At 37.6% G+C, this 15,762-nt stretch overlaps 1 protein-coding gene across 1 annotated transcript in view; it reads left to right on the top strand.

The window, feature by feature from the left end:
* Window positions 1-15,762, top strand: part of LOC114655960 (sterol 26-hydroxylase, mitochondrial-like) — a 73,083-nt gene that overhangs the window by 26,706 nt on the left and 30,615 nt on the right. Inside the window, exons 3-4 of the mRNA XM_028807294.2 lie at window positions 5,084-5,283; window positions 11,800-11,997. Coding sequence (XP_028663127.1) covers window positions 5,084-5,283; window positions 11,800-11,997 — 398 coding nt within the window. The remainder of the gene's footprint in view (window positions 1-5,083; window positions 5,284-11,799; window positions 11,998-15,762) is intronic.

Below are 15,762 nucleotides of genomic sequence, written 5' to 3' on the forward strand. Positions count from 1 at the left end.
TTACACGTAGAATTTCGAAATGAAACCTGCCTAACTTTTGTAAGTAAGCTGTAAGGAATGAGCCTGCCAAATTTCAGCCTTCTACCTACACGGGAAGTTGGAGAATTAGTGATGAATGAGTCAGTCAAACAGGTTCCAGTTATGACCATTACGCGTAAAATTTCGAAATAAAACCTGCCTAACTTTTGTAAGTAAGCTGTAAGGAATGAGCCTGCCAAATTTCAGACTTCTACCTACACGGGAAGTTGGAGAATTAGTGATGAGTGAGTCAGTCAGTCAGTCAGTCAGTCAGTGAGTCAGTGAGGGCTTTGCCTTTTATTAGTATAGATATATAGACATACATACATATATATATATACTATATCTATATATATCTATATCTATATATGTATATCTATATATATCTAAATCTATATATATATATATATATATATATATCTCTCTCTCTCTGTCTCTCTCTCTCTCTCTCTCTCTCTCTCTCTCTCTCTCTCTCTCTCTCTCTCTCATATATATATATATATATATATCTAAATCCCCGCGAAGTACTGCTTTTAAATTTTTATGAAGAAGAAAAGCTTTTTAAATTGAGGGAAAATATCCCAATAGCAATTTGTTAAGGATCTGTTTTTTTGTGAAGCAGCCTTAACACAGCTTTTCCGCTGTTTTATAAACGAACGCCATATAAGGTCTTCCTTTTTCCTTGCTTCGCCAAGGAAAGAGCCTTTTTATTAATCCAAGGGTTCTTCGCTTTTTTTTTTTTGTTTGTTTATTACGATTGTTATAGTTCTGTTTGTATACGACGTTGTCAGTTCAGCACTCAGGTTGTAATATGACTAAGCTGTGCAAGCTTACTGTTAAGAATGCAACGTATAGTTGTACATGAGAAAAGCAATCTTGCCTCAAATCAATGGCAAACTTTTGTAAGTCTATGAGCTTAATTTAAAGTTTAGGTTCACACGGTGCTTTCTGTCCGAAGTACCTGCACTCATGAATATGTCTGTATGCGTCAGTCGCTCAAATCCCCGCGCTTCGCACCGGCGAAGTACTGCTTTTAAATTTTTATAAGAAGAAAAGAAAACCTTTTAAAATTGAGGGAAAATATACCAATAACAGTTTGTTAAGGATCTGTTTTTTTGTGAAGCTGCGTTCACTCGAGTGATCACTTCGAGATGACTTGCTGGCTAACCATAAGCGTTACCTGGTAGGTAACCACCCATACAATCAGATTGTGAATCAGACTACGAATGCCGTGAATGTAATTACCCCGATCTACATGCTGTCAAATAAACGAACCACACGCCGTGGCGCAATTTTAGGGGCTTAGCCTCTAGCGCTGACGTCCGAGGTTCGATTCCCTAAGGGAGTGAAGTGAGCGCTGCTTTTAAAGTACTGCTTTTAAATTTTTATTAAGAAGAAAGAAAACCTTTTTAAATTAAGTCTTAAAAAGAGCTGTAAAGATATTGACAATAAGCTACGCAACCCCACCAAGACATGCAATCGTTTAAATCAAAGCGCGAGTCGAAAAACACCATCCCGTAATATTAGTTAACGATTAACACATTTCTATATCTATTGTAAGCATACAATACAACTGATAATATGTTGCGCTTATTTATCTGGTGTACTGACATTTTTGCGCGTTTAACGGCTGAAATCTAACGTGGTTTGTGCCCTTCAGAATGAAAAGAGTTTGCATTTACCTTTTTAATAAAAGGCGAGCTTTTAAGCCTGAGAAATCACCCCGTAAATGCACACGTTTAATTGCACATGTGTTAATATGTATGCTTACACAGTATTAAAAGACACTCAACAAGTACACAGTATTAAAAGACAGTCAACAATTAACGTCATTTACCTTCGTTCCCGCGTTTGACTTGTGCTGTAAATCGCTTCCTCGTTTTCAGTTCATGTGATTACGTAGGAGGCGTAATACGTGATGACGCGATACGTGACTCCGCCTCCTCCATTAGAGTATATGGACAAAAAACAGGTTCTAGTTATGACCATTACACGTAGAATTTCGAAATGAAACCTGCCTAACTTTTGTAAGTAAGCTGTAAGGAATGAGCCTGCCAAATTTCAGCCTTCTACCTACACGGGAAGTTGGAGAATTAGTGATGAATGAGTCAGTCAAACAAGTTCCAGTATGACCATTACGCGTAGAATTTCGAAATAAAAACCTGCCTAACTTTTGTAAGTAAGCTGTAAGAATGAGCCTGCCAAATTTCAGACTTCTACCTACATGGAAGTTGGAGAATTAGTGATGAGTGAGTCAGTCAAACAGGTTCCAGTTATGACCATTACGCGTAGAATTTCGAAATAAAACCTGCCTAACTTTTGTAAGTAAGCTGTAAGGAATGAGCCTGCCAAATTTCAGACTTCTACCTACATGGGAAGTTGGAGAATTAGTGATGAGTGAGTCAGTCAAACAGGTTCCAGTTATGACCATTACGCGTAGAATTTCGAAATAAAACCTGCCTAACTTTTGTAAGTAAGCTGTAAGGAATGAGCCTGCCAAATTTCAGACTTCTACCTACACGGGAAGTTGGAGAATTAGTGATGAATGAGTCAGTCAGTCAGTCAGTCAGTTAGTCAGTGAAGGCTTTGCCTTTTATTAGTATAGATATATATATATATATATATATATATATATATATATATGCTGTATATGAGCGAGTGGAATGAGCCTGCCAAATTTCAGCCTTCTACCTACACGGGAAGTTGGAGAATTAGTGATGAATGAGTCAGTCAAACAGGTTCCAGTTATGACCATTACACTTTGAATTTCGAAATGAAACCTGCCTAACTTTTGTAAGTAAGCTGTAAGGAATGAGCCTGCCAAATTTCAGCCTTCCACCTACACGGGAAGTTGGAGAATTAGTGATGAGTCAGTCAGTCAGTGAGTGAGTGAGTCAGTCAGTGAGGGCTTTGCCTTTTATTATTATAGATTATTTTTTTGTTCTGGAATTATTGTTTACTTCAACTTCAATTGGTTATTTGCAAATTTCATATTAATTTATTATGTACATATTATACGTTATGTCCATCTTGACTTGAGACTTGAGTCGAGAACAGCACACCTTGACTTCGAATTTGAATTGGGACATGGGTGTAAAGACTTGTTACTTGAAAAACAGTGACTTTTAGTGACGAAGAACAAGAAAGAATAACCAGATCAGATGTTGAAGGACATAGACAAGCAAGAAGTAATCCTGAATATAGTCTGATATGTTCTTGAAGTTTAAAGAATTTTAGGTTGTGGCAACATGGTGACCACTTTACTGGTGCCCAGAAAAAAATATTGTAATAAAACCATGGTCTCTGTAAGCCCATCTATTGATAATCCCCCAGGACATGGTATATACTTGTTCAGAATTCATTATCAAGTGTAAGTATTGTTTTTATTGATCATCTAATATTGAACTTTATTAAATATCAATAATGGGCAGCAACATGACCTGTAGTCATGCTTTTATGGTAAAGTGATCCGAAAAACCAAATGATAACCACCATAATGACAGAAAGAAAAATAAGAGTAGCGATATCTGTTGAGCATCTGGCAAATTACAGAACAAGCACGATTGCTTATAGTTGTGCAAGACAAAGTCCAGGACACACCATGCAGGAATGCCCCAGCCACAGAAATGCACTGCGACAATCAAGAAAATTGCCAGTATCGAAACTTCTAACCATATGTGGGTGTTGCTTTTACATCCTCTGATCAATATTTGTTTGAGGAGCATAAGTTAGGAAATTTAGATCAACAATATTGAAGCTGTATTTTTTAATGGTCAAAACAAAGGAACTACTGCCAAAATGGAAAATTTCAGCATGCTGTATTTGAATTACTTTTATTTTATGTCTGTGTGTTTCACTAGTGCTGTATGTCAGTTACAGAAGTAATGCATGCATAGTATTGCTTACCTTTAGAACTATAAGAAGGCTCCCTTTTTATTATCTGCTGTTGAATATGTAATATTTAATATATTTTAATAAGGTTCTGTAAGACAAACTTAGTTGAAAAATTGATGGTTTGACACTTAAAGGTGGTTTTCAAATCAGCTTCAAACTTAACTGAAACTTAAGAGACCTGAAAAGGTCCTACTTTCACTTCTCCTTGAACAGTTTGAATTAACTTCAAGGTGGGAGTAAAGCAGTTTAAACGGGCTCTTAGTCAATAATTGCAGAATTCATTTCTGCTTAGGGAAAAAAAAAGCCTAAGTTTTTCATTGTCATGTAATATGAGAAACAACCCTAGTTTTGTTAGATAAAAACAGCTCTTAGATAGTACAATAATGTGAGCAGAGATGCCAGTGTTAATGTGACAGTTGAATTCTTGACAAATTCAGCAGAAATAAAGTTCATTACAGTATGTTTAAGGGCTTCCTGCATAACTCTTGCATATAAAGGACACACTGGCATGAGGACATCCTCAATTGTGGGAAGTGTGGCTTTTTCTCTGTCCTGGAAGCCTCGACTTGTGCTGTGCTAATTCAAAACGTTTTACCCTTTAAGGCACCCATGTGCTGTATCTGAAATAGTTACAAGGTGCACATGAAATAAAGACCCAGTTTGTCATCTCTGTAATTCAACAAGCTGAAGCAAACCTCTTGTCCCATATAAAACAATTCCATAACTACAGGCCATGTGCTCAGCACCATAACATAAGTGGTCAGTACTTTTATTATGGTTCTGCAAGGAACTGAGGCTTTCCTTTATATAGTAGTTAAAGACTTCAGAATTTCACAAATGACCCTTTTCTATCATCCATTAGTGAGAGGGTCATGAATCTTATCTGGCCTGTCACACCTCTATTTAGTTTTCCTTTTGTCAGGTAAACAGTCCAGGTCAGTTAAAACTAGAAGTACAGGTTAAGAAAACTGATAAATACATTGTGGGAAAAAGTTATAAATAATTTGAAAAACAACATCAAAACATCTGGAGTGCATACCTGTATTTAACATAACATGTCATTAGTGTTGTATATGAAAAGTTAAAAATGTGTGTATGCCGCTATGAGGAAATTATGGTGCAAAATTAGTATATTTTTAATGCATACTCAGCAAATTTCATTTGTTTACAGAGAGGGGGAAAAATGGTACAATCTACGAGCAATTCTGAACAATCGTATGCTGCGTCCAAAAGATTCTGCCCTATACGAAACAGTAATAAATGATGTGGTTACTGATTTTATGAAACGGATTTACTACGTGAGAGGGACAAGCTCCACTGGAGACATGGTCCACAACATGGCAAATGAGCTGTACAAGTTTTCTTTGGAAGGTATGTTCTACAGTTTGTTGAGTGTGACAAATCATTCCTTTTCATAAATACAGAGCTTCTTAAAAATCTGTTATCAGTCATACAGGAGGTACATTTTTTTTGTTATTAATTTAATAAATTGTGCCCACTTTTATCCTAAATTTAATTATTTTTATTTCAGTATGTAAAGTAAAATGAATACCAAGTCTTTTTTTACAGCAACAGAAGAAGTTTTGTGTTATACCTGAAGTGTTTACCACAGCATGACAGTCACTGCTTAGCAGTACTGCTTCATAGGTTCAGCATACTGAGCTTGAAACTTGTCCCTAATTCTTCACCATAAGGAGTTTATGTGTAATAAAAGATGTGCAGCTTAAGCTAGTGGTGACTCTAAAATGGCCCATTGTCAGTGGGTGTGTGCAGCTCTGATGGACTGGCATTCTGTTTAGGGCAGGATTCCCGACGTGTGCCTTATGCATCTAGGACAGGCTGTGGTCCTCTCAGAACTGGCTTAGGTTGGTTTTAGAATGTTATGATATGTAACATATAGAATATGTTCTGTTTCATATGCTGTACTGACCTCAGTCATTTTATGTCAGTTTATCTTCATAAAGAAAACGAGTACACTTTAAAATGACAAGATAAACAATTGCATTAGAAGATTTGTAATACTGTATGTAAAAAAAAATTATATGGAAACAGGATGCATATAAAGTAAGAGAATGTACTGTAAATACTGGCTTGTTCAGTTTTTTCACCATTGTAGCACTGGAAACTAAGTGTTTTGTGCCTTTGCTCTTCAACTGTTTATTAATTCATTTCTACCAAAATGTTTATAACTCTCAATCAATTCACAGCATATTATGTAATAGACTAGTAAAAAGACTTTTACTTGATTTTATGCAATAAAGCGTAACATTTTTGGCTGATAGGGTATTTTAAAAGAGCATATTTAGGAGACCTAGTACTAGGAAGGCTCCAATCACATTTTTTAGGGCCAATACAGATCATCAATTTCATGTTACTGAATTGGTCTGTTTGAGTCTGATTTATTCCTTTTTCATCCCTTTAAAAAACTTTTTACTGTAAGCTCTGGCAAAACTAGTTGCGTAGAAGCCTTATGTACTCTAACTATTGAAGTGTTCACTTTGATATTTTTATAATTAAATTTTAGACCACAGGTGTTACCTGTTCATTTTTTTGACTAAATGAAATTCTGTAGGCTTACTGTTTAGTTACTGTAACAATACTAAAATAAATAAAATTCCCTTAAAATTCATACTTTTTTAAGTAATAAAATATATACAGAAAATATTTATCCATAATACACATAGTATAAAAGAAAATAAAAATGCTTCTTATAATTGCAAGCTATCTGAAACAAAAACTTAATTTAAAAAAAGAAGTTTTCATCTTCCGTCTAACTAAAAAATATATATATATTCTCACGAATTTGACCTTTGATGACATGCCACTTTTGTCGATGCACTTATTTAAACTTTGTGAGCGCTGATCAAATCATCATGGCACAGCATACTGCCTGATGGGAGTTATAGTCCCCATGTCGGCATTTCTAAAAAGTTGCAGATAGGGTGGGTAGGTGGTCATGTAATATTTACTAAATACCTTTTTTACTGACTACACTCACAGCCACACCACCTGAAAATCATTTCAGCTTAATAGTGTGCTTGCTAAACATGTCTTCTTTTGAGCGTCAACAAACTTTCCTTCTTTCACTTTGCTTCTGAAGATCTAGTATTCCCCATTTCTCAGTGCAATCACTGTCAGCACTGTAGCAAAAAGAGGATGCGGTGCATTCGAATGTCATGCTCACTGCAGCATTCTTAATGACAAATATCAGCAAATTACAAAAACAAAACACAACAGTCAGCTAAGTTTGTTTTTTCTGTAACATCACCAAATTTCAATCAAGTCAGTCGAAGCATTTTTGAGATTTTTTGGGTATTTAGTTTTTCTTTTGTGTGTGTGAGGGGGAGGGATACCCTTAAATATTGATATATCAAAATGTCTTTTCTTAGTGGATACCTTCTGCCCTAGATGTACCATCAAATTTCAGCATTTTAGCTTATCAGTATATAGTCCTTTTATTGATGAGCGAGTGAGTGAGTCAGTCAGTTTTTGATTATATTGTAGGCCATTTAACTGGCTAATAAATGATGCATTTAGGGTGAAGCCAACACCGTTATTTTTCCCATAGATGAAAACTAGTTGTTTCACTTTTTGATGCATAGACAAGGTTATTACTGGTTCAATGCCTAGAACAGGCACCTTATCCTCAGGTAATTTATGTTTGGTTAATTAGTTAAATAGTCCCCTGTACACGCTTGCTCTAATATCCTACAAAATATATAAAGATTCATTCACTTATGTTATTTCTGCGGATAGCAAGTTAAAAACACTGAACTTGCTTACATGGATATTTATGAGGACATTTCCTCACTCATCTGAGTGGCCTTTTTAATTCAACTGTTTGTAGTGTTAGGGAAATCTAGGAAATATGACTGGAGGTGTGAATTGTTGTAGTACTGCAGAGATACAGGACAGCATTGTATTTAGCTGATAGAGGGAGTCACACGCCTCCCTATCTGTTAAGGGTTGTTTTTTTTCAGTCTGATGTGCATGGCACCCTTCACAACAATAACAATTTGTTTCTTTTATTGCCCAAATTCACAAAATGTATGCCTCAATGGGATTTAACAGGCATGTTTTTGACAGCCCCCCAGGCTTGACTGTCTAAGAAGACAAGAAAAAACTCAAAAAAAAAAATCTTTTAGGGAAAAAATGGAGGAAATCTCAGAAAAGGCAATTCAGAGAAAGGCCCCCTTCCAGGTATGTTAGATGTACAATGAGTTTCAAAAGATGGGGTAAATACAATACAGGAAAGAGAACACTAATAATCTTCTTCACAGAGCTAGATGGCCAGTCTATCATTGCCACCTCAGAAATACAATACAACAGTACAAACTACTTTGTTCTTGCACAGTGTTCCTCACCAAATGCAAGCGTAGAGCCCTGCAACAACTCTTAAGACAGATTGCAGAACAGGTTATACCAATCACTAAAAACAGAACAATCACAACATATTTGTTAAAAAAACATCAAAAACAAAGTAGAAACTAATAAACATAAATGAAAAACAATAATATCTATCCATCAGCTAATTGTACATCCATGGCCAAATTGTAAAAAAGGAGTCAGGCAGGCCAGATGCAGTTTTACAGTCCTGAAGACTTTAGCCAACAAGACGCTTCCCCCTATTGGGCATTCTACAGCTGAGTCAGTGCTGGACCGGCAAATCTGATGAAAGGACCCTTCTACCCAATCATTCCAGTGCTCCTTTATTGGAAATGACTTTTCCATGGGCAGGCAAACAACTTGGCAGTAGAGCAGTGGCACCAAGTGCACATGATGATGCTGAAAAGAGAAACAGAATAGGTGAGGTTTAGTAACAGTTTATAAATATCATATTACTTATATTTTAGTACTAATGACTAACCACAGAGATGGGGTATGCATAACTAATCAGCAGCTCTACTCAGGGTATGCTAAACTGAAGCAGTGAGTCTTCAGCCTGGATTTAAAACCTGAGAATGAAGGGGTGTCTCTTATAGTAGCAGGCAGACCATTCCACAATTTAGGGGCCCCGTAACTAAAAGCTACTAAAAGTGTCGTCAGCGAATTTTTGCATGTGGCAGGACTCCGAGTTGTATTGGAAGTCCGATGTATATAGACTTAACAGGACCGGAGAAAGTACAGTCTCCTGTGGCGCTCCTGTGTTGCTGACCACAATGTCAGACCTGCAGTTTCCGAGACGCACATACTGAGGTCTGTCTGTAAGATAGTCCATGATCCATGCCACCAGGTATGAATCTACTCCCATGTCTGTCAGCTTGTCCCTAAGGAGCAGAGGTTGGATGGTGTTGAATGTGCTAGAGAAGCCCAGAAACATAATTCTTACAGCACCACTGCCTCTGTCCAAGTGGGAGAGGGATCGGTGTAGCATGTAGATGATGGCATCCTCCGCCCCCACCTTCTCCTGGTATGCGAACTGCAGAGGGTCGAGGGCATGGTGGACCTGTCACCTCAGGTGGTGAAGCAGCAGCCGCTCGATGGTCTTCATCACATGTGATGTCAGAGCGACAGGCCGGAAGTCATTCACCTCACTAGGACTTGATACCTTTGGGACTGGGGTGATGCAAGATGTTTTCCAAAGCCTCGGGACTCTCTCCTGTTCCAGGCTAAGGTTGAAGATGCGCTGTAGAGGACTTCCCAGCTCCAACGCACAGGCCTTCAGCAGTCGTGGTGATACTCCATCTGGATCCACTACTTTGCTGGCATGAAGTCTCCTCAGCTCTCTGCTTATCTAGGCTGCTGTAATTATGGGTCGGGGGAAACTCTCTCCTATGCTGGTATCAGCAGAAGGATGGGTGGAGGGTGCAGTACTCCGAGGTGAGAGTGGGTTAGGGTGGTCAAACCTGTTAAAGAAGTTGTTCATTTGGTTTGTTCTCTCCACGTCTCTCTCGATGGTGGCACCCCGCTTCAAGCTGCAGTCAGTGATGATCTTCATCCCATCCCACACTTCCTTCATGCTGTTATTCTGCAACTTCTACTCCAGCTTTCTCCTGTACTGCTCCTTCTCCACCCTGAGCTGGATTCGGTGTTCCTTATGCACGCGCTTGAGCTCATGCTGATCACCACCTTTAAAAACCCTTTTCTTCTGGTTCAAAAGGCCCTTGATGTCACTTGTAATCCATGGCTTGTTGTTAGCATAGCAGCGTACTGTTCTTACTGGAACTACAATGTCCATACAGAAGTTGAAGTAGTCAGTAGTGCAGTTAACAACATCCTCAATGTTCTCACTATATGATCCCTACAGGATATCTCAGAGCCTTCTCTGTCTCAGGGAACCACTTCCTGAATGAGCGTGTGGTTAGAAGGGGGAATGTTTAGTACTTATTGTGTGCCCCTAATGTATAGATCTTTGCCCATCCTCATGGCATTTGACTGCTTACAGTTTTAGCTTATGTTTAGTGTTCTTATTGTGTTTTTTAGGTGTACCACTTTTTTCCTAAGTGCTTTGCTGTGTTTGAAATACCAGGGCTGCAATGTTTTCTGAAAATCCCTTTTCTCTTATTTCACTTGTCCCTCTTCTCTCCTCCTTATTATTAAACTTATTAGTTTAATGGTCCTACTGGACTTTTTCGTTGTTTTAATGAGAGTGCAGTTTAGGTAGCCAAAATCTTTTAAAGCTCTTCTAGATAGATAGATCTTTATTGTCATTGTCACTTTTACAAAGGAACAACGAAATTGAAGACAAAGGAACAACGAAATTGCTTCTCCATCAGCAAGTACTATGTCACAAAGTATTGAGGACATGACCGGATTAAGATCTTTAGAGGCCACAAGCACTTGAAAGATTTTGATGCCCCCATATACAGTATATGAGTTGCATTCACTCATTTAATGTGGGAGCCCCTTTTTGTGGAACCTGGTTCAGCTCCACCATTTGCAGTTTTGCACCATATGGTCCATATGGTAAATCTGGCAATGGAAAATTTCTTTGGTGCCTCCCTTCCCTTGATGCCCTATGCATGTGCTTATTTTGCTTAATGGTTAATCCAGTCCTGATTGAGGAGAAGGAGAAGCATACCCATTTCACATTGCAATTACTTTCATCCATTTTTCTACTGACTGCAGTGTGTCAGATAGGAAATGGAATCAGGAGAAAAACAATAGTATAAACTAGCTAAGGTCAACTGCCAGGAAATTAAAGAACTATAAAAGAAACTCATTGTGCAACGCCAAACCAAGATATAAGCATAAACTGAGCAAAAATGTAAGCTGAAAGACGTGGTAAATAAGAAGCAAATGATGATATACCTAAGGTCCAAAATGATGCACAAAAAATAAGGCTAGAGACTCTTCAATTTGAATCAACACAAACCTGGACAAACCTTGAAGTACATGGCGCTGAACTTTTATACTATATGCAATGATGAGGTCACATGTCACACTTTGCACACTCCTAGCCATCCTACCAAACAACTGCAAGCAAGTGTCAGAACAACTATTTTAAAATGGTGTTGCGGAAAAACGTTGTTAGAAAATGCATCAAATTGAGAAACAAACGTGACCATAGGATTCCTTGAGCTCTAAAACTTCCAGAACATAGTTTGAAATCATTTTTGATTTTAAAGAAAATCTATACAAAATAAATCATGACAATTATAACAATATATTTTCACCAACAATACTTACTGTATTTAGACAGCTTGACAAACCCATGACAAAAATCTACGTTATAAAAATGACAGAATAATAAAATATATTTAGTAACATTGGAGAGCGTGCTGAGAGTTGCATTATGCAAAATTGTTCAGATTTCCTATTTTATTCCTTCCTTGCAAGAAAGTTTATGCTATAAAATATAAGTACTCATTGATTCTTTAAATTCTCAGGAGTCAACAGTTTAAGTAGATAAATTTGCCTCAAGTAATTGTTTCTTCTTCTCCACAGGTATTTCAATGATCTTGTTTGAATCTCGGATTGGTTGCCTGGAAAGTCAGGTCCCTGCTGATACACAAGCGTTTATAAACTCAATTGCAAAAATGATGTCCTACAGTGTGTTTATTTCCAGTCTGCCAAAATGGACACGACAAGTCTTGCCATTCTGGAAACACTATGTTGCAGGATGGGATGGAATCTTTGATTTTAGTAAGTAAGGATTTGCCTAATTTTCTATAGTGAATAGAAATTCCAAACTGACTTCCTTTGTGGGAGTTAACTTGAAGCACATATTTGGATCCATTAAAAAGTCTTACTGAACATGCTCATTTTGTGGCATGTAATACTACTTCAGTGCAGCAAACATGCCCATATGTTTTCTAAGAATGTCTTTTTTTTTGGAATAGAAATAGTTTATGTTTAAAAAATAACCAAAATTATTTAATTCTGAATTATTGTGCTATGATGTTTTTTTTTTCCTTTATTTAAAAGGAAGACTCCGTTGAAGGATTTTTAGCTTTTCCAAAGTGCCAAAATTGTCAAGGCCAAAGTCATCTTGGAAAAACTTACAGGGACCCTTGATAAAAGGTAGTTTAGGTATACAAATGTTGAGGGGTTTTGGCATTAACTCATTTTTATTACCTACCTAATTTAAGATTAACTTAACATCTTGGTGAACAAACAAGAAACCAGTCCTGCTGTTTGGTTCTAAATTATTGAGCCCAAGGACTGAACAGTTTGTAAACCGAAATTACCCAAAGAAATGCGGTCCAAGTAAGAGTGCTCAATAGCATGTTAATGACGGCACCAAAGGGAAAATTAATTAATCTTGTATATACCAAAGTCTAAGCACATTATTTCTTAATTTTTAGAAAGATGTAGATTGGTTCCCTGCCTTGTGCCCTGTGTTGGCTGGGATTGGCTCCAGCAGACCCTTGTGTTCGGATTCAGCGGGTTAGAAAATGGATGGATGTAGTTGTGTATTCCATAGGGCCAAATTCACAATAGCACAATTTTATTAAAAGCTCCAACTCTAAATTATATTAGGTAATGAATCAGTTAATAAATTATTTTTTGTAGGTTTGTGAATCTTTCACTTTTTTCTCATTTCATTGGGGCACTTTTGAACAATGTTGTAAAATATAAATAATTAATAACCCAATGGAAAAAAATAGTGAGCCAAACACTAATAATGTAAGAAAATTTTAGCAGCTCATAGTATACTGTGCACCAAGAAGGCAAAAATTAGAAATATAGGCACCTTCATTAAACAAAAACACCACCTGACCCTGGCATCTTTTTCTGCCATCATATGATTGTTGGTCCACCCCTGACCAAATTCTGAGTTCAGTTGACGACTTCTCCTCCCAAGGCTACTTTTAGCCAGCTTCCACACCCCATTTAGAACAGCTTCAGGGTCACCAGTGTCAATCTAGCATCTCCTGGAACCTTTGTACCCTGTGGCCTTTTATTTTCACCCCTATTGAATGAGGTTTGCAGAGCATCTGCCTTGTCGTCTGTTCTGATAAAAGGCAGCCTCACTCCTTCTTTAAATATGGGGCAATTCACTCCTGCCCAACACTGAACTGCCTGTATATTTCCACCGAGGTCACTTAGTCTTAGGGAATTTGGGTCAGTTTATTGATAACGAATGGTGAGAGTCTCACTCATGCTCTCCTTGCAAGTCTCTCACAAAGCTCTAATGTCTGTTTCTCGAAGGCTCACTTTTCAGCAGTGAAACGGAACTATACCTCAAAAATCCTCTTTAAGAAGCGTGATTGCCTGAAGTTATGTTGAAAATAGCTGTTTAAAATAGGGATCAAATGAGAAAAAAATGAAAGTATAAAATGATGAGGGTATTCAAAATACATATTTAAGGAAATTGTAGTAAATTAAGTGCACATTAAATGTACAATACAGTTAAATTCCAGTCTCTAGACAAAAATCTTAACCCAAAACCCAACTGATGCAGCACCGTCACATACATTTGGAGATTTCTGTGGGAACCACCGGACTGATTCAAAGCTCTCTCTGATGTATCTTGTGTAGCCTCTAGCTACTTCCCAGTGATGTACCTGTCTTAGATGATTTGCACATTCAGGGTAGGAAATCCATACATTCATTTTCCAAAACTACTCTTCCAGAGCAGGTCTGTGGGAAAGTGGGAGGTCAGGACATCAGTTCATTGTAGTGAAAGAAATACTCTTCTACAAACAGAGAATCAAGATTTGTCATTCAGACTAATTATACTTAGCTTAAAAAAAACATAAATTGCACACAGCGTTAAACAAAAACCTGTAGCCACTATGGCTCTCTAAGATCGTGGTTGGCCACCCCTGGTCTAGTGCTCCCTTCTTTATCACACTACTATATGCAGAACCTTTCAGAAAGATTTTGTGTGTGCCTCAATCTCTTTCAGAGGTTTGTTGTGCGACTTACAGTAGTTTTGCCTTGTGCCATGTTAGTTTTGTCTTGCCAGTGCCAACCTTTTGTCATGTACTTACCCCTGTCACAACTTTTTGAAATGAAATTGTTTATGTTTTGTTTCATTAAATATTTAAATGGTTACTGATGATTTGCACATTCAGAGTAGAAAATCCATACATTCATTTTCCAAAACCACTCTTCCAGAGCAGGTCTGTGGGAAAGTGGGAGGTCAGGACATCAGTTCATTGTAGTGAAAGAAATACTCTGCTACAAACAGAGAATCAAGGTTCATCATTCAGAATACTGACTTAAAACAAAAACACACAAATTGCACACAGTGAAACTGCCAGTGTTAAACAGTTACTTTAACTCTATAACAATCAATGTAAGAGTTGACCCTTATTTACACAGAAAATGTTTATTTAACACTTTGTCACTGTGGGTAAAAACACTCTTTAATGGAGGGCCATCTTTTATAATACTTCCATCCATCCATCCATTGTCCAACCCGCTGAATCCGAACACAGGGTCACGGGGGTCTGCTGGAGCCAATCCCAGCCAACACAGGGCACAAGGCAGGAACCAATCCCGGGCAGGGTGCCAACCCACCGCAGTTTATAATACTTTGAAAAGCTAAATTTGTTTGATGCTGGTTAGACACATAGAAAACAGACATAAGTAGAAAGTCCACTCAGATGCAGTTTAGTTTTGTTGTTGATTGTTCACCTTACAGCTCAAAAAAACATCTTTTTCATTTTCCACACACATTGATGAGCGTCACTTAGTTTGAAAAAGCTAATGAGAATCTTGTAAGCTCTTCTCACAGGTGTAAGTTCTTTCTCATCAGTAAAAGGCATTTGAGAAATCCGCATTTTATTTTTTTGTATTGTGCTGATGTCCTTGCCTAAAGGTGTACTACTGTCTAGTGCAGGAGTGGCCAACTATGATCCTGGACGGCCACACTGGCTACAGGTTTTTGTTCCAAACCAGTTGCTTAATTAGAGACCAGTCCTCAACAATGACAGAATTTCATGGCTTATTAGTGTTTTAACTCTACCATGTCAGTTCATGCTTAAATCATAGATTTTGTATTCCCTTCTGCTGATACATGTATCATCCAAGTGATTTGAAGCGTAAAATGGATGAGTAATTTTCAGTTCTTCACTTTCTCTTCAGGTTCCTTCTGAGTACTTAAACCAGATAGTGAACGATGAATATACACAGGTGTAAATGGAGATAAGCTTGATGGAGAACTGCTGGTTCCTTTGTTATTTGCATCTTACTGCTAACAAGGAGCATTTAAAGCAATGAATACAGCCATTTAAGACTACAATAAGCAATTAAGGGTTCCAGATCTTAACAAGCGAGACAACTCAAATGAAGCAGAAAAATGTCACTTGATCACTAAGTGCTGCATGAGCAAGGAATGATTTGTCATGAAGCAATTGGGTTTGAACAAAAACCTGTAGCCACTGTGGCTCTCTAAGATCATGGTTGGCCACCCCTGGTCTAGTGCTCCCTTCTTTATCACACTACTATACGCAGAAC

The sequence above is a fragment of the Erpetoichthys calabaricus genome, chromosome 8 (genome assembly GCF_900747795.2).
Source record: "Erpetoichthys calabaricus chromosome 8, fErpCal1.3, whole genome shotgun sequence".
NCBI lineage: Eukaryota > Metazoa > Chordata > Cladistia > Polypteriformes > Polypteridae > Erpetoichthys > Erpetoichthys calabaricus.